Source organism: Bidens hawaiensis, unplaced genomic scaffold (assembly GCF_021521415.1).
Source record: "Bidens hawaiensis isolate Kalapana, Puna unplaced genomic scaffold, B.hawaiensis_p1.1 tig00032090_1, whole genome shotgun sequence".
NCBI classification, from domain to species: domain Eukaryota; kingdom Viridiplantae; phylum Streptophyta; class Magnoliopsida; order Asterales; family Asteraceae; genus Bidens; species Bidens hawaiensis.
This window is the reverse complement of record NW_027505238.1, coordinates 78,892-99,255: the sequence shown is the minus strand read 5'-3', so window position 1 is coordinate 99,255 and position 20,364 is coordinate 78,892. Positions and strand designations below refer to the sequence as shown.

The 20,364-nt window shown below is 36.2% G+C and overlaps 2 protein-coding genes and 1 pseudogene across 3 annotated transcripts; 2 read left to right on the top strand and 1 right to left on the bottom strand.

Moving 5' to 3' along the window:
* The first annotated feature begins 2,315 nt into the window (after positions 1 to 2,315).
* Positions 2,316 to 8,324, top strand: LOC143611755 (protein TIC 20-II, chloroplastic-like). Of its 2 annotated transcripts, XM_077085911.1 has the most exons (2): positions 2,316 to 2,361; positions 7,582 to 8,324. In XM_077085911.1, exons 1-2 carry the CDS (start codon positions 2,336 to 2,338, stop codon positions 8,192 to 8,194), a joined length of 639 nt encoding a protein of 212 aa, XP_076942026.1. In that variant the 5' UTR covers positions 2,316 to 2,335; the 3' UTR covers positions 8,195 to 8,324. The 2 variants fall into 2 exon arrangements, with proteins under 2 accessions (XP_076942026.1, XP_076942025.1); XM_077085910.1 differs by lacking the exon at positions 2,316 to 2,361 and having other exon boundaries at positions 7,493 to 8,324.
* Positions 2,439 to 3,162, top strand: LOC143611757 (protein TIC 20-II, chloroplastic-like; annotated as a pseudogene).
* Positions 8,325 to 15,697: 7,373 nt separating the features above from the next.
* On the bottom strand, positions 15,698 to 19,411 carry LOC143611751 (amino acid permease 4-like). The gene is made up of 8 exons (XM_077085908.1): positions 19,252 to 19,411; positions 19,026 to 19,161; positions 18,701 to 18,934; positions 18,226 to 18,319; positions 17,897 to 18,111; positions 17,540 to 17,697; positions 17,226 to 17,453; positions 15,698 to 16,273 (listed from the first exon to the last, which is right to left on the bottom strand). Exons 1-8 carry the CDS (start codon positions 19,297 to 19,299, stop codon positions 15,848 to 15,850), a joined length of 1,539 nt encoding a protein of 512 aa, XP_076942023.1. The 5' UTR covers positions 19,300 to 19,411; the 3' UTR covers positions 15,698 to 15,847.
* Positions 19,412 to 20,364: the final 953 nt, after the last annotated feature.

Below are 20,364 nucleotides of genomic sequence, written 5' to 3'. Positions count from 1 at the left end.
TTATTCAATTTACCTATTTAATTATAAACATTTTAATAAACAAATTAATAACTTGATATATATATATAACTGTGAAGAATTCGTCATCATTGGGATAACTCTGTAGAATAGTAACCAAGTTTTAAGTTTGTTCCACTTATGTCACTCATAATTAATTTCGTCTCAATTAGGTCACTCAACATTAAATTTTGTCACAATTAGGTCACTTAACTTTCAATGTGTCTCAATTAGGTCACTTAACTTTCAATTTTAGCTCAATTAGGTCACTCAACTTTCATTAAATGTTCTAATACTATCTTTTTTTACCTTCATATTATATGTTCATATATAACTAAAATGTCAATAAACCAACATTTTTTTTTCATTTTTTATTAGTAAATATATCACTTACGATAATATAGTAGTTGTCCCTCTTGTTTTAGAACACAAATTGAAATTTAAGTGACCTAATTGAGACAAACTGAAAATTGAGTGACCTGATTGAGACAAAAAAAAATATGTGTGACTTAAATTAGAACAATCGTGAAACTTGGTTACTATTATATAGAGTTTAATCATGTTTTTTAAATAAACATGAGCTGATGATCTCAAATGACATCATATTAATTGATTAAAATGTATGATATTTATATGTATGAATATTTTTTTTGTCAGTTTCATGGATATGTTATCATTTATCTTGGGTTAGTATGTACTTGAAGAACATTTGTCAACTATACATGGCTATATCAAGAGTTATAAGCAGACGTATATGTTAACTTATCAAGAGTTACAAGCAGACATGAAGTAAAAATTTTAATTTTTGATAAACAAAGGATACCGACCAATACAATCACAATTCAAAAATGTAGTGTGTAATGAAGGTTTTACTTATCTGTAACATATTTGTGTGATATTAGTTATGTAACTCATGTAATTTTAATGTAAATTGTAATTGTATTAAAAATATATGATCATTTTGTTGACTGTATTTCACTTAATGGTTAAAGTTTAAACTTTTCATCCATTATCCATGTAATACACAGGGCTCTTCACGAACCGAGCCGAACCGAATGCAAGCTTCCTCATACTTGGTTTGGTTTGAAAGCAAGCCGAACCGAGCATATTGAATTTAAAGAAACGAGCGATATTTTGATGTTTGAACTTGGTTTGGTTTGAAACCGAGCGGCTTGGTTCGTACAAAGTTTTCAATTTTAGATTTCTAAAACTTCAAAATATAATTAATTCTAGACTTTTAACTCTAAAATGTCTAAACTTTCAACTTTAAAATATCTAAAACTCAAAGTTAACAACAAAACATCTATAAAACGAGCGACTATGATTTAAATTTGAACTTTGAAGTCAAGACAAAAGAAAGAAATCTTATAAACTTATAAAAAATAATATACTTTATATATATATATATATACATAAAATTTATATATAAACTAATAAATAAAAAATAACCTGAGCAAAACAAACTGAACCAAAATAAAACGAGCATTTACCAAACAATTTTTAAACGAGCAACAGACAGTTTTGACAACCATAGTTTACACAGCCTCACACTAGTCCTAAATAAAAGGGCAAAACAATATAATTTTAATAGTTATGTTTTCCTTAGGATGTGTGTAATGGGGCGCGGAGGAGTGGGGGGTGATCCAGGTGGCTGAAACGTGGCTCGCGCAAACCATTACCACCCCTCATGCGAGCGGGGGCGCGAAGGGAGGGGCGAGCCGGACCGCGGGGGGTGGGTGGATAAAAAGAGCCGTTGGAGAGAGAGAGAGAGAGAGAGAGAGAGAGAGAGAGATAGTTATATAGATAGAAAGTTGTTGTATATGGTGGCGGTGCGGTGCCGTGTTTGGTGGTCGTCGGTTCCGATCGACTGGCCGGAATTTATGAGAAGGTATGGTGGTGGTTTTTGGGTTGTGAAGGTAGGTGGTGGTATCTGTCCAGAACTTCAATGTGTGTGAGAGAGGGAGAGAGTTTTTGTGTTATGAAGGTATGGTGGTGGTTTTGGAGTGTAGAGAGAGAAAGAAGGGGTGGACGGTGGTGGTGGTTTGGAGAGGGAGGAGGAAGAAGATAGGTTTTTATTTTTATTTTGTGTTTTTGTGTTAAAAAAATCCAATCAAGCCCCGGATCACCTGGACCACTACACCCTCCGGGGCTTGGTTGAGGGGCTTGATCCTGTGCCACGTCAGCCTACGTGTCGGGTTTTAATTGAATCACTTGAGCTCAACCAAGCCCCATTACCCTTAGCCTTATTATTTCAAAAACCCCTACCAAGCGCGGTTGCATCATATATCTCCTCAACAAATCACCACCCACCGCCACCGTCCTCCGGCCACCGTCAAAAATGTCCACCACACCCCTCCTCCGTCTCTCCTTAACCCCCCACCATCACCACAAAAAACCCTCCGGTCAACCACCTCTTCACCCACTCTCTCAAATCAAACACCTTATCCACATCACCATCACTCCGCCCAATTTCCTTCCAATCACGTCGGCTACCCCCACCCATCTCCGCCTCCTACAACACCACCCCAGTGACCGACCGCCTCATCTCCTCCGCCGCATACTTTTTTCCCTTCTTCAACGGCCTCCAATACGGCCGATTCCTCTTCGCCCAGTACCCGAACACCCTCGGCTTAATCCTCAACCCTTTTCTCCCATTACTCTCTTTCTACCGCTCCGTCCATACTCCAGCTACCTCGCCTTCTTAATCCTATACATCGGTGTCATTAGCAACTCCAGTGTGAGTCGGTACGCCCGCTTCAATGCGATGCAGGATGTCTTGCTTGTGTTGCCCATGCTCGTCCAGAGGATTTTTAATCCAGGCCCACATGGGATTGGAAGCAAGATTGTGATGTGGAGTCATAGTGTCATATTTGTGGTTGTGTTGGCTTGTTTTGTATATACGTTTGGGTATGCGGTCATGGGGCGGACGCCCAAGTTGCCCTTTGTTGGTGATGCTGCGGACCGGCAGTTTTGAACAATAAATTCATTCTGTAGGTTTACTTGTTTTCTGGATTTGATCATGACTGCATATTATTATTATTGAATTTGATTAGTTGTTTCTTGGCTTTTCGGTGTTAGATATGTTAATGAAGTAGAATTTGTTACCATTGTTCTTTTACTGGATTCAAGAGTCATAATTTGCATTCCTGACTAATTATGTTGCAAAAAGTATAGTAAAGTACATTGTGTTTTGAAAGAGGAAGTGATTTTATATGTGAAGATTTTCCATTGTATACTAAAAGTCAGCTACGCTGAGTGAGTTCTAGTTAATCGTACCACATACAATTCATTTAGCCTTACACACTTTCATTTATACTTTAATACTTTCATTCATACTTTCAGACTTACTTACATTCATATCTTACATTATAAAGAGCATTACACCCTACTTCCTCGAGTATTGTTAGGGCCCTGTTCCCTCCTTCCTCGAGTATTATTAGGGCCCGGTTCCCTCCTTCCTCGAATATTAGTAGGGTTCGGTTCCCTAGTTCTCGAATATTAGTAGGGTTCGATTCCCTCCTTCCTCGATTATTATTAAGGCCCGGTTCCCTCTTTGTAAACCATACAACCATACATCATACCTCGAGTATTATTAGGGTATGGTTCCCTCTTCGTAACCATACAACCATACATCATGCCTCGAGTATTATTAGGGCCCGGTTCCCTCTTCGTTACCATACAACCATACCTTTCATTCTTTTATTAACCTTACCACATTCATACATATAAGCCTACATATCGTTCTTACAACTTGTGCTTTGTTTTTTCGAATTATATAAAGATTTCATTCCTAGAATTACTTATTCATTGAGAAAATAACCCACGGGAAGGGCTGATTTGCAGATGAGGAATTAGCATACCAACTCGCTTCTCCCTCCACGCGGCATTGCTCCGTCAGGCTTTCGCCCATTGCGGAAAATTCCCCACTGCTGCCTCCCGTAGGAGTCTGGGCATTATACATAGCATTACAACCTGACGGTACGTGCAATATCCGAAGATCATTCACGAACCAACAAGCAATCATTCATACATTTCACATTATCACATAAGGCATACACTTATCACTTAGGATATGTGTATTAACAAACATTTCGAGTATGCACGCAGCCCCGAAAACATAACAAGGAATGGGGCTAGAAACTCACCTGAATGCGATTACGTTCACTGTTTATAGTTATTCCTTTCTTGAGCTGTGCACGACTAACTGTATAACAATTACACGTATCAATTCACTATTACTACTCGTATCGTATTTCTATCTTATATAACCCGCAACGAACGGGGGTCCGGGGGCAGCGCCCCTGGCAGCGGGGTTCTAGGGGCGGCAGCCCCTAGCGGGGTCCAAGGGGCAGAGCCCCTGGCTGGGGTCGAGCTGCCACGTCAATTTGGAAAAATTTTATTTCCGTTAACTGTCTTAACACATTTTTCATTAGAGTTTTAAATTATTATTTTATTCTCTAATTGGGCTTAGCATCTTATGGGCTTAATTAAGTAAGTCCAACTGTTCATCTGGGCCCAACTGGGTCTAGGCCCAAACCAAATAGAACCTAGGTGGCCGAGAAATCTGGGCAGAGAACCCCAGTTCTCACCGAGAACCCATGTTTGACCGAGAACGCTTGCGTTGACTGAGAACGCTTGCGTTGACCGAAACCCTTGTCACCGAGAACTCAGTGGCCGAAGACTACGTGGCCGAGAACTCTCGTTGACCGAGATCTCCGGTTGACCGGGTTCTCGTGTTGACCGAGAACCCTTGTCTGATGCTTTTAGCTCAGATTTTCCTAACCATACACCCAGTCCAGGCTCAAGTAATGGTTAAACAGTCTAAAAATCACATTTTTAACTTCCTATTTCCAGTTTCCTTAACCATTTTACATCCGTTAACATTCCATTATCAAGATCTAGTCAATTTCTAGCATGAAGCTTGGATCTTTAACCATAGATCGTTATTTAAGTTAGATCTAGGGTTTTCTTGATGAACGTATATATCCATCAGTCCATTATGCCCATCTAAGCATCAACTTTGCTACTTTATGACCGATCTACCCTATGTTTAAGTTTCACGATTAAGGGTCCATAAAAACGTAACCTTTAAGATTAAAGCATGTACCTTTAAGCGTTTTTAGGTCACGGTTTTACTTGGTTATGAACTTGCAGCTTGTATATAGCTTGTACACCAAAGATCTATTAATAAAAGGCTTGATTTGATCTCGGTTCTTCTTCCTCTTCTCACGGCCGTAAGTGGCGGTGTATGTGTGTGTGTTTTGAAGGTGCAGGGAATATTATGGATAAGATGGACGGAAATGGAAAATTTTAGGGTTTAAGGGGGTATTTATACTCCCTTAAGCCCATGGACCTAAGGCCCATCTTTCCTTTTTAGTCCATGATTAATTCCATTTAATTAGCCTATTTATCTTTCCCTTTTACCATTTTACTATTTTATTTATTAACTTCAAGTAAGCTTTTTCCGTCATAACGAGTCAATATACAATATTATTATTATTCGAAATTTTGGGATGTTACATTTCTATAATATTAACTAATAATATGAGATTAGTATTCAAAATTTAAGCATTCCTTATCCAATACTTTCAACTATAATAAATAAGAATCATTACCTTCACTTTATAAAAACTTTAAATCCTCTAATATTCCGTTAACTGAGAATAATCACTGCTATTTTGAACAAGGCTTTAAGGTTAGTATGTTTTTGTCATTTTTCATTGTTATGAAATGAAATAATTCTTTTTGTTATATTTTAATTTTGGGTTTTACATGTTGCTTGATTATACAATTCTTAATTGTAATATATAAAATCAACTAAAAATTTATCATACACAGAATATTAATGATAACAAATTTATCATGATCAATCAATTTCAAATTCTAAAGATTCAAAGGATCATTATTGGGACAACTCTGTAGAATAGTAACCAAGTTTCAAGTTTGTTCCAATTAAGTCACTCATATTTTATTTCCTCTCAATTAGGTCACTCAACTTTGAATTTTGTCTCAATTAGGTCACTCAACTTTTAATGTGTCTCAATTAGGTCACTCAACTTTCAATTTTAGCTCAATTAGGTCACTCAACTTTCATTTAATGCTCTAATACTATCTTTTTTACATTCATGTTATATGTTCGTAAATAACTAAAATGTCAATAGAACCAACATTTTTTCATTTTCTATTAGTAAATATATCACTTACGATAATATAGTAGTTGTCCCTCTCGTTTAAGAACACAAATTGAAATTTAAGTGACCTAATTGAGATAAACTGAAAGTTGTACGACCTGATTGAAAAAAAATATGAGTGACTTAATTATAACAAACTTGAAACTTGGTTGTTATTATTATATAGTGTTTTCCCGATCAGTATATCATCAAAGTTCAGGTAATCTGCGTTTTGGGATAATCATGTTTTTGAATAAACTTGAGCTAATGATCTCAAATGACATCATATTAATTGTTTAAAATGTATGATATTTTATGTGTATGAATATTTTTTTTATGTTAGTTTAATGGATATGTTATCATTTATCTAGGTTTAGTATGTACTTGAAGAAAATTTGACAACTATACATGGCTATATCAAGAGTTATAAGCAGACGTATATGTAACTTATCAAGAGTTACAAGCAGACATTAAATAAAAATATTAATTTTTGATAAACAAAGGATACCAACCAATACAATCACAGATGTAGTGTGTAATGAAGGTTTTACTTATTTGTAACATATTTGTGTGATATTAGTTATGTAACTTATGTAATTTTAATTAAAATTGTACTTGTATTAACAATATATGATCATTTTGTTGACTGCGGTTCACTTAATGGTTAAAGTTTAAACTTTTCATCAATTATCCGTGTAATACATAGGGTTGTTCACGAACCGAGTCGAACCGAATGCAAGCTTGCTCATACTTGGTTTGGTTTGAAAGCGAGCCGAATCGAGCAGACTGATTTTAAATAAACGAGCGATATTTTGATGTTTGAACTTGGTTTGGTTTGAAACCGAGCGGCTTGGTTCGACTTGATTTCGTATAAAGTTTTCAATTTTAGATTTCTAAAACTTCAAAATATAATTAATTCAAGTCTTTTAACTCTAAAATGTATAAACTTCCAACTTTAAAATGTCTAAAACTCAAAGTTAACAACAAAACATCTATAAAACGAACGACTATGATTTAAATTTAAACTTTGAAGTCAAGACAAAAGAAAGAAATCTTATAAACTTATAAAAAAAAATATACTTTATATATATATACATATACATAAAATTTATATATAAACTAATAAATAAAAAATAACCCGAGCAAAACAAACCGAACCAAAATCAAACAAGCATTTACCAAACAATTTTTAAACGAGCCGGAGACATTTTAGACGTCCATAGTTTACACGGCCTCACACTAGTCCTAAATAAAAGGGCAAAACAATATAATTTTAATAGTTAATTATTTCTAAAACCCCTACCAAGCGCAGTTGCACCATATATCTCTTCAACAAATCACCACCCACCGCCACCGTCCTCCGACCACCGTCAAAAATGTCCACTACACCCCTCCTTCTCCGGCTCTCCTTAACCCCACCACCACAAAAAACCCTCCGGTCAACCACCCTCTTCACCCACCCTCTCAAATTAAACACCTTATCCACATCACCACCATCACTCCACCCAAATTCCGTCCAATCACGACGTCTACCACCACCCATCTCCGCATCCTACAACACCACCCCAGTCCCCGACCGCCTCATCTCCGCCGCCGCATACTTTTTCCCCTTCTTCAACGGCCTCCAATACGGCCGATTCCTCTTCGCCCAGTACCCAAACACCCTCGGCTTAATCCTCAACCCTTTTCTCCCATTACTCTCATTCTACCGCTCCGTCCCTTATTCCAGCTACCTCGCCTTCTTAATCCTGTACATCGGTGTCGTTCGCAACTCCAATGTGAGTCGGTACGCCCGCTTCAATGCGATGCAGGCCGTCGTGCTTGACGTCTTGCTGGTGTTGCCCATGCTGGTCCAGAGGATTTTTAATCCGGGCCCACATGGGATTGGAGGCAAGATTGTGATGTGGAGTCATAGCGTCATATTTGTGGCTGTGCTGGCTTGTTTTGTCTATACGTTTGGGTATGCGGTCATGGGCAGGACGCCGAAGTTGCCCTTTGTTGGTGATGCTGCGGACCGGCAGTTTTGAACAAGAGTTGGATCAATAAATTCATTCTGTAGGTTTACTTGTTTTCTAGATTTCATCATGACTGCATATTATTATTATTATTATTGAATTTGATTAGTTGTTTCTTGGTCTTTGAGATGCTAATGTAGGAGAATTTTGTTATGATTTTTTATTCTGTGTTGTTTAGTTACTGGATTCTAGAATCACAATTTGCATTGCTGACTAATTATGTTGCAAAAAGCATCAAAAATATGCATTGTGTTTTGAAAGAGGAAATGCTTTTGTATGTGAAGATTTCCCGTTGTTCATAAAGATGTGTTATTTATGCAAAATGTAGCATCTTTTTTGGTGATTTTATGCAAGAAAGTTTTACAAAGCTAGGCTCTTGATTGTTAAAAAGAAACTTGAATAAGTTGACTTAAAGGCGAGGGATTGCATCATGATATCAAGAGTTCTTTTGTGTTTGTTGTTTGTTTTGTGTACACATTCGGGTATTTGGTTATGGGGAGGACGCTGAAATTGCCGTTTGTTGGCGATGCTGCTGACAGGCAGTTTTGAAGAAGGGTTGGATCAATTAATTGTGTAGGTTTGTTGAAGTTCGGTTTTATTACTTGTTTTCTGGATTTAATCGTGACTGCACATTATTGAATTTGATTATTTGTTTCTTGATTTTTGGTCTTTGATATGTTAATGAAGTAGAATTTGTTATGATTGTTGTGTTTAGTTATTGGATTCTAGACTCACTTGCTAACTTTGAACCATATCTTGCAAAAAGCGAAGAAGAAATGATTTTGCATGTTATGTATTTCTGTTGTTCATAAAAAAATGTCTCATTCATGCAAAATAAAGCATCTATTTTTGTAATTTTTGCAAGATTGCTATGGTTAAAAGAACTTGGATGTGTTATCTTAAAGTTAAAGCAGAGGGATTTCATCATGATATCAAGAATCCTTCCAAAGTGGTATGTGTCATTAGCTTATCTGTCATTAGTAATAAGTTTAGGGCCTGTTTAGTAATAATTTTGGGGTCTGTTTGGTAATAAGTTAGTGTTAATAGTGTATAATTTAACAAATGGAGGTAATGGAGTGGGGACTTTGATGCATTCTTGAATAAAATTATGCAGTTTTGTGTTCATTAATGGCCTAAAACCTGAATGATTTAAAGAGGAGCTTAACCATAGATTCATGGTGCGCATAAACTTCCAGAATGCTCAGTGATTCTATCGTATGTGCATCCTGAACCAACTGTAGTTGGTTCTTGCGACCTTTAAATTGTAACAATAATAGATGAGTGCAAATGAGGTACCTGATATTTTTCGCTCTTTGATGATTTGCAGTGACGTGTGAAATATGTTATGTTGTTAAAAGCGAGTCACATCTATAGGAAGGATTTAATCTAAATTGACAAAACAAATTATTGTGATCTGAAGTTTCACTGTTGTTGCTTGCTTTGTGTACACTTTCGGGTATTTGGTTATGGAAAGGACGCCTAAATTGCTGTTTGTTAGTGATGCTGCTGGCAGGCAGTTTTGTAGATTTGTATCAAATACATTGAGTATGTTTTTGTTTGTTTATTGAAAATTAGTTCAATTTGTTTTTGGATTTAAGCAATACTGCATATTATTTAATTTCTTGTTTGTTCAGTCGTTGATGTGTTAATGTAGTAGGATTTGTTATGAATTTTTCGTTTAGTTACTGGATTGTAGAAACATATTCAACCAATGACTGCATTTTATTGAATTTGATTAGTATTTCCTGATTCTAGACTCACTTGTGAGCTTTGAAGCATAATTTGCATTGCTGAAAGTATGAGGAAATGATTTTTTATGTAAAGACTTATAAAGATGTAATTTTTGCAAAGTGTAGCATATGCAAGAAAGTGGTTTAGTTTTAGAAAGCTAGATTCTTAATAGTTAAAAAAAGAAACTTGAATATGCTGTCTTAAAGCATAGGGATTCCATCATGATATCAATAGCCTTTCTTAGTGTTATGTTCATTAACTTAATTGTCATTAGTAATAAGTTTGGTGTACACCTATACAAGGTTGACAATAATGTAAAATTCGCTTAGACTATCATACTATCATACTTCTGGAACGCTTAGCATTACAATGGCATCAAAATTCATCCTAAAACGAGAGGTGTTTCTGCTAATGACATCACATTGTCAGATTATAAGAGATTAACTACAAGTGTTTTTCAATTTTACTAATGGAGAAAATAGAAACCGGTTCACTAAAAGAATATATGGTGAAACATTTGATGCTTGCAGAACAAAGTCACTCTTTTGTGAGTGATACAATTTGTGTCTTTGGATAACTCTTGAAGAGGACAACCTATTTCAGGTTTTAGGTCTTTAATGAACACGCAAGTTGTATAACTCTTAGATTAACTTTGGTAATCAATGCATTAAAGGTCTCACAGTTAACGAACCCGTTTGAATAAGAGAGATGTTTTCTTCGATTGGAGGAGTTGAGATTCAACTTACAATTGATCGTTGATCGCTCTTTCACGTGAGCGCTCTGAAGTCTGAACCAACTGTTTGAAAGAAGTTGAATTTGTTACTTTTAACTTGTAGCATAAATAAAGAAGTGCAAGTTTTGCAGTCTAAGAGATCTTTAAAGAAACTTTGCATTTTGACTGTTTGATGGTTTGCAGCGACATACTAACACGTTAAGTATATCATGATTTTAAAAGTGCTTAGAACTCGAATGAAATATTTGATATGATATTACTTTTGAAAACCCCCGGTCATGCAAAGTGCTTAGAATCAAGTTCAAATTGCACATGGTTATGACAAGAGTACCCGAACGGCCGAACCTAGTGGAAACCTAAAACAACAAACACATAATGAGACGTCTATACAGGTATATTGACACAAAAACATAAAACATTATACGACTTGTGAACTGGGATTAAACAATTCAGTCCCTACAAAATTAAGTTGAGATATTAAAAATGATGACGTAATTATTTTAAAAGTTACACAATGTATACGAAAACCTTGATAAGAAAAAAGTTCATGACTAATATACATAAGTATACGAAAACCTTGATATTAAAAATGATGACGTAATTATTTTTTATTGTTTTTTTTTTAATTTTTAAGGGGTTTTGATCTTAATAAAAACCATAAAATAAATTTTTAAAAAAATAATAAAAAAATCATAACTTAAAATATAAAACAAAAACAAAAATAGTAAAAAAATTAAAGCGTTTCATCCGTTGTCCTCGTTAAAAAAAACAAACTGGCAAAGTAACCGAAAATGAAAAGTCGACGAAAACGGAACAAAAACATGCTGAAACAAGCTGTTAAGTGCTTAAACGAGCTGAAAATCGCTTAAGCGAGCTGTTAGGTGATGAAACGAACGTAAAAATCGCTTAAACGAGCTGTTAGGTGCTGAAACGAACTGAAAAATTGCTTAAACGAGCTATTATGTGCTGAAACAGACTGAAAAATCGTTTAAACGAGCTGTTAGATGCTGAAACAACTGAAAAACCGCTTAAACGAGCTGTTAGGTGCTGAAACAAACTGAAAAATCGTTTAAACGAGCTGTTAGGTGCTGAAACGAACTGAAAAATCGCTTAACGAGCTGTTAGGTACCAAAACGAACTGAAAAATCGCTTAAACGAGCTGTTAGATGCTGAAACGAACTGGAAAATAGCTTAAACGAGCTGTTACGTGCTTAAACGAACTGAAAAATCACTTAAACGGACTGAAAAATCAGATAGTATACCCGTGAAGGAGTACTAGTTGACAAACGGCATTATGGTCGTTCCATTTAAAAAAGTTTTTTCTAAGTTGCTTTAGACCATCCGTAGTGGCCATTTATGGATGGCGTTTTGGTTGATAACGCCAGGGGCACAACCCCCCCCCCCCCACGTTTTGGGGTTTTTTTAATTTTAAACGTTTTGTGTATAACGCGTTGAATTGGCTCGAAATTCAAAAATATATCCGTTGGGGGGGGGGGGGGGGTTGGTTACCGTTGGGGGAGCCGTTGGATTTAAAAAAAAAAACCTTTTTAAAATAATAACTAAAACTATACTATAAAAACAAACCTAAACCTCATTCTTTTTACATATTCCTTTCTACCACTTCTCTACCAAATATATTTTTACACAATTATTTATACTACAATACTACCAAAATGTTTCCGTTTAACAACCAAATGTTCTCGGTTTCGGTCAATTTGCATGTCAAGGCAACGCAAGCAACCAAAATCCATAACCGAACCCATCCACCGCCCCGATGCCAACCGTCCTCGTCCAACAATCCTTGTATCCGTTCGAAGTTCAAATGGCCGCGTACATGGCATATCTAGGTTCCGGAGCCCCTTTACCAAATACGGCGCCCCGTTTCCAAAACCCAACCACGAACATTTTTGCTGGTTCGGGTTCCCAATCCGAATACGAGTTCGTGCCAGAGACACAAATAAACCCGAAGCCACAACCCGTACCGGAGACCGTCGGCGGTTCGAACCAACGCGGACGTCCGAGAAAACACACAAAGAAGCCCGTCGGCGAAGCTCGGGCTAAAAAAATACCATAACGTGGAGTATCGACGAGTGCGTACTATGTGCTCGTGCTTGGTGCGATGTATCGGAAGATCCCCTGTGCGGTAAGTTTTTAAAAAATAAATATATTTTTATATTTTTTAGAACAAACATTGAACTTGTAATGTTTTTATTTATTTTAGCGAACTATCAAAAAACGGACGTATTTTAGAACAAAATTAAAGAGTTGTTCCAAGAACTTAGTGGGGACTCGCTTCAAGAAAAAGATTCCTTACCGTCGAAATGGAACAACATAAACAAAAAATGCACTGGTTTCCATACGGTTTACTCTTGGATAGTTCGAACGTGGAGTAGCGTTGTCTCGGACGCGGAAATCATGGAAAAGGCGTTGACAGAGTTTCAACATAAGGCCAAGGGGAGCTCCAATTACTTTGGCATTTGGAAAGTATACTTGAGGTTTCACCCAAAATGGGCCCCGGTTATGGAGGCCGACGCCGAAGGTGGTCCGTGTAAAAAAAGTCTAAAACATCGTTTTCGGTTGATCCAGAAACGCCCTGTTCCGACGCTTAAAACTTCAAACGAAGCGACAATGAAGCCGGGAATTCTTATGCAGATATTACCGAGATGCCTCGACCGAAGGGGGGGAGAAGAAGCAAGGGAAAGGGAAACGGGGAAGGGGCCGCATCGTCGTCGGCAACGGGTTCGAAAGCCGAAATAGAAAGTCATTTTAAGGAAATGAACATTCGACTCAAAGGTATACAAGAACTTTGAGCCCAACTTCTTCAAGTAAATTTGGACGCCGTTGAAGCACTTAAAAGGAATGAATTGGACAACGACATCGATGTTCTAACAAAGGAGTTATCCGAAGACGACCCGAGAGTCCAATTCCTAAAGGCTATTCGGCAGGCGAAAGTTTTTGAAAAATACAACATGTATTATTATTATTATTATTATTATTTATGTTTTTTTAATTTAATGTATTTTTTTTTAATTTTAATGTGGTTTTTTAATTTTATATTTAATTATTTAAATGAATTATTATTAACAAAACAAATAAAATTAATAGTGATTGGGCGTCACGTGGCGCATTATGCCTGGGACACGGGCTTTATGACTACACCATGTTTTTGTAAAAAGCCATAACTCTTACTGGGCGCCATGTGACGCATAATGCCTGGGGCACGGGCTTTATGACTACTCATGGTCTTATCAAAATTCAAAAACTTCTGTCAATATTCTACACACTCAAATACGATATTTATCTATAAATTCAAATAAAATTCAAGGTTGGTGTAAGCGAAAAATCTCAAGAAGCCGATACTAGTTTGAAATAAGACGGTTCAAGCATAAAAGGAGGTAGTTCAAGGTTGAGTCAACATCGAAGTCAACAACAACAAATGTTTACATAACAAAGGCTTAACACCCACAAATGTTTACATTCCCAACATATGAATATTCGGTAACACCAAGGCCTCTTACCCTCATTGCACAATTGCATCCCTAGTTGCTCCCTAAGTCCTTATCAATACCACTACCTTTAGAAAATCAAATGGCATTCAAACCATTTGCAATGAGAAGCTTGATTCATAAGTTACCACATAGCAATGAGGAACTCAAGAACGATATCAATATAAAATCAAAAATATAATTTAATATGATAAATGCAAGTTTAACATGATCAAGATGAAGGAATCGTACCGCCAAATATGATATTTTAGGGAATTATGAGGTGACAATGCAAAATTACTGGAGTCTTAGATACTTAGGGTACATGAAAGGCGTAGTACCCTTTCTTTTTTTGAACGACCAACAAATAAAGCCCGGCTATCCGGAAAAACCCAAGGACAAAAGGTGACCTCATACGTCAGCAATTCCAGACAACGTTGGGTAGCTCAAGTCCATCCGATGAAAACCCAATATCTAAAGATCCACTGTGGTAAAACCTAGTTGAGATCGAATTCGAACTTGAAACCTCGCGGCCGCCAAATCTTCACTTCTCCTTCAATGCCAGTTACGATAAAACTTGGGAGAGAATTGCTATTTTCATCCCTATGGTTTGCTCTTTTTTCATTTATGTCCAACAAGTATTTTTTAGTCTTTTTCATCGTTGTGGTTTCATTTTCTTGTCAGTATCACCAACTCTGTTAATTTTAGTATGTTAAGTTAGTATGAAATGACAAAAATACCATATTAATTAAATAAAGTAAACCGTCTTTTTGGTCCCTTAGGTTTGCTCACTTTTACCATATCCATCCAAATTAAACTTATATTTAATTCTAGCTCTTATCTTAGTCTAGGATTTTAGAGGCGGTAATCATCTTCATATAGTTTTATCATAGGACTTAGTCGAAAACCATAAATGAGAGAACAAATATAGTGTAATAGTGAATACACATACAATGTTTCTTCATACGGTAAAAGAATATTTAATTTTTTTTTTCTGTTTTGAATAGCAAGGGTGAATGGTCTCCAATAAGAATTTTAACACCCCTTTGTTTTCAAAATTTGGTCTCTCATAATAATTTGGTTTTCATGGGACTGTTGTTTAATCATGCAAAGTACCTATCGTTGGTGACTTCCATTGACAATTCTGTAAAGGGGTTTTGCTCCCGAACCCCCACAAAGGGTCGTTGCTCCCTTGAACCCCGGATACGTAGGTGCATGAAACAAGTGTAGTAATTAGTGGACGCGTGTTTGATCTTAAAATAAATCCTAATTATTATAACAGCTTTAATAATAATCAGCAAGTTCTGATGGTTCCTACAATAATACCAAAGGGGTTTTGGTTGTGTCTATCAGTTGGTGTCTTACGTTGTCTTTGTCATTTATTTTTTACCTGTATGGATTATGGATTGTTGCTGACCTCATCCTGATCTTATAGGTCAACCACTAGTCCACAACTTGAATATGTTATCACTGAATATGTTAATTAAGAGATTTAATCTTTAACTTTTTATAAAATAGGAATCTTATTGGGACCAACCTCTAGTAAAGCAAGGTATGATTGGAATATTCCTAAACACATTTTTTTGCAAATTTGTAGTCTATACTTTTATAACATGTTCCAATATAACAGAATACAAAATTTATTTCACAACTTTTAGCAAATACATATAACTGCATCATACTAAACAGTAAACACCCATGGCTTAACAAAGATGTTCAATAACTGGTTTTGAAGGGCTTGTAAGTCTTTAGATCAAGAACCACGCCCGCAATCGATCCAACCGCTGCAGCCACCGAGACCAAAAGGCACCCGAAGCTTAGTATCTGAAACCCGATCCATTGGCTTCCCCATTTCTTTATCTTCTTTTGTGACATATACATTTCAATAGGGAAGTAAACGGTGAGTGGCCAGAACCCTAAGGCTCCAAGCAACCCAACCACGTCGTTGAAGAAAGGTAATAACATGGATATTATTGTGGTAATGATCACAAATACGGTCCTCCACACGACACGAAAGAAGTTAACCTGGAATACCCTGTAAAATGGGATTGGGAGGTCGTATTCGGCTGTCACGAAATCACTCTTGGACCATTTTTGTGCACTCCATTTCTCGACGAATGCGAATAATGGTTGGCAATAGACCTAAATGAGTCACGAGTCATTAATTGGTAACAACAAAGACATACTGTTTATTTTAAAAAATTATTTTGTGTTACGGACTGAAACCATTGCAAGGTATGGGACTTGTCCCACATCGGTTGTATGGGCAACTGATGTGGGGTTTATAAGCCAAATGGGTTCCCTTACCTATCAGACTAGTCTTTTGGGTTGAGTTTTTCTGTTTGGCTTGTAACATTTTGCCACTATAAAACTGACCACTTATGACAGAAAATAATGGTCACACAAAACCTTGTGACTGATTTTAGGGATCAATTTTTCGGTCTCAAACTAGTGAGCAACAGCCCAGTTTGCAACCGATCTATGACTGTTTTCAGTTGTAAATTAGGTGCAACCGCTAAATAAAGATTTAGAAAATGGCATTTTTAGAAAGGAAAAAAAATTGTACGAACACAAGTCAAACATAAAGTAAAATGTAGAAGTTAACAAATTTTAAATGTTCAAGATCAATATGTTATACACAAATTGGCAAAATTTGGCCTTAGACCGGGTACTAATTTTCAAATTTAAATTACCTTTTATGACTATTTTACAACCAAATAAACAATCATAAATTTTGTCATTTCTTTACGACCGATACGAGTGAGGTCGTTGTCGTTGTGACCATTATGATTTCGGTCGCAAATCAGTGACAAAATTAACAATTGTTTGTTTGTAGTTAAATTTAATTACAAGAAAATAATCATTTTAGTAAAAAGCAAGGAAAAAGAGATGCAACATTAAATAGGTATGAAAAAAGATAGGTATTGAAAAGGACAATAATGACTTGAAGGTCAAGTAACGAGTGGCTAGTTCACTTGGTAAAGACTTTTAATTCTTAGTAAGAGTCTTGGGTTGTAACCCAAACAATGAATATATGTAAATTATTGGAACAATAAATGACCATTCATGATTTATGGCATAAATATATAACAACCTGATAAGCGCCAACAAGATGCACAACAATAGCGAGATTGGCTATATCAAGTAGCCAATAGGGGTCATAAAACCCGAACCCGGTAAGTAGATTCCCTGGAGCCTCATCTCCAAAAGCAGCATAACCCATACACCCGCAAAGCAAATAAAACACCGTCGTCACAAATATGCTCAAGTAAGTCGCTTTTTTCATCGTCTTATATTCAGCTGGAGGTGTTTTAATCGTATCCTAATATATTTCAAAAATATTAGAACTATAAAATTAACTTTGTTAAAATATGGTATTTTGTAAGTTTAGTTAAATAGTTTGAGTACCTGAATTTCAATAAGTATGATGGAATATGAATATGCAAAAGCAATTGCTCCTAATGCTTGAAAGCTCCTCCATAACTTTTGGGTGGAAGTAACTGTGCCAGCATGAGTTATTGTTCCTATCTCTATCCCTGTTAAGCTCCCTTTGATAACCTTATTTTCTACAAAATTTGTATCAAATTATATTGCGATATAGTAGTAGTAGTTAATTACAGGTATTTATGAGTCTAAACAATTATGGTACATTTTTGTTATCGTGTCCGTGTCCTTGTCGGGTCCAACATACTGTCTAATAGGCTTGTAAACGAATCAAATGAACACATACGTGGTATGTGTGGTTCTATATCTATCTATGCACACCTGCGGTTTCTGCGATCCCAAGAGCAAGACCGATGAACGAGTAAGTGAACGACATGATAGCCGCAACGATGGAGAGCCACCACACTTGGTCAAAATCCGGGATCTGGGAAAAAAGAATCTCAATGATCCCGAATGTTATCATGTACCCGTTACTTGACATGTGACACGGGTCCTTCCCATGGCTTTTGTGAAAACAGTTTGATCTTTTTATAGCCCTGAAAATAATAACAGTGATGCTTAGTTATATCATGTCAAGTTAGGTTTGTTACATTATCAACACTTTTTAAAAGAATAATGAAGGTCATAAAGATAAGTAAATAATGGCTTACATCATGCTAACTGAGGCTGCTATTGTGTAGCCAATTGCAACACCAAATAAGTTTATGTATTGTATAATGCCACATATTTTCACCTTATGCCCCCCTAAAGAAGAAAACAAGAAACATAACTATGATAGATTAGTTAGGTTTCGATGCTTATGTTTTTTGAATTCAAGGGAGAGATGTAATATTATTGTAATGTTATAGTGATTTGTATCCTTATGCGCCACCGATACTGTCTATTTTGCCCACAAGAGTTTTACAATTATGTTTTTGGTTGTTTGAGTGAAAACTACCCAAGAGGTCACCCATACTAGATTGCTTTCAGTCAAGAATGTTTAACTGTGGACTTCTCTGCTCATCCACAACTATTGCGCCAAAACATCTTGGCGATACTGGGACAGGGCATTCTTTATGACCCAATGTCTCTGGTATGGACATAACAATTTGATGTGTGATTTGCCTAAGGTGTCATGATTTATACCTAGATGAGCCTTGACGGCTTCCATGTAAGTATAGCTCCTTGGTCCGGTGACAGGGTCACCGCTCCTATAACATTCCGCTAGCAAATTAGAGGTGTAGAGAATGACCAAAGCAAATAGAATCATAATAGTCGGTCCAGCGACCCAGCCGAGCTGCCCAACAGCCCATGCCAATGATAGGACTCCTGACCCGATCACCGCAGTGATTATATGTGACGACGCTGTCCAAAATGTACCTTAATTCACAAAAGATCAGTCAATAAGCCTTCAAAAAATGATTAGACATGATAAGTGGTTAGTTGTAAAATAGCATACTAGATTATTTACCGGTACGCTTTAAGCGACCATCATCATCGAAGCTCTTTGAATACGTGGCCTCGATGTTGATGGCTCGGGCTGGGTTATCCGCGTTAGTTTGAGCATCAACTTGTGAATAGTGCATAATATCTTGTCTTTCTTCAACCTACCAAGGTAAATAAATGTTAATTAATTGTGCATAAAAAAGAACGTACTTGAATATATGTGCATGTGTGTGTAAATAAGTTGAGCTTACAACTCCATGACGGATTCTTGATGGCATGGTTCTACTTCTTGGCAACATTTTGAAGGGTTATAATATGAATATTTTATGGGAGAGAAAGAGATTGAAGTAGTGATGAAAATGAAATGAATTTTTGATGATGTTTTATAGGAGAAATGTGATGTGGGTGTTAAAGGAGGTACAAGAGTGAAGTGACATGAGCAAAGCAGGTAATTGGTTGATGTGGCCGATATCCCTTTAATTTATTTAGTTAATAATGCAATGTTAACTAATTCATAGTCTTAAATCATATTTGTAATGAAAGCATATTTTATACTTGATTTCTAATACTCTCCCTGATCTCTGTATGCCATGATCCAACAACCACCTTAAGACATGTAAAGTTATGTGAATTACCATTTATCAACTATGAAAGTATCACATATAAAGAGGTGAACTTTCTCTAGAGCAACGGTAAAATTATAGCCATATGACCCTAGAGGTCTCATGTTCGAATCATGAAAATAGACTCCGATTGAAATGCATGGATAGGTTGAGTACATTAGCCCCAAATTAGTTCCCCAACCCCAAACCCCGCACATATGAGAGTCTCTTGACTCGAGTATTTCTTTAGACCATCCACAATAATAGATTTTTTTTGGATGTTTTTAGGTGTTTGTTCACATCAATCATTTTTATCTTTTGTGAGTGTAGTTTTTGGTTTTCATTTTTAATTGATGTTTTTTCACAAGAACAACAAAAAAACATGACTTTTTGCAAGTGGTGGGGCGAATAGGTGTTTTTGGGTGGAAAATGTGATAATGATGTGGCAATGGTTTTAGGTGTTCTTGGCATTTCTTATAGGATGAGTTTTTGGTGTTTTTAAATAATGATATTTTTATAATGTGCTAGCTGACTATACCTGTTTTTTAAATGTTTTTGAGAGTCTCTTAGATAATTAAGAAAGTAACACTAAAAAAATCTATTCGTTTACTTGAATACAAACCACACAAAGTAAGCATTAGCTATAGTTCTGAATCCGCATTACCTATACACTTTCAACAAGAAGATGATAACCACATTTGCTCAACATCATCCTTTGTCTAAGAATATAGTTATTATCGTACAACTACTAGTGTATGCTAA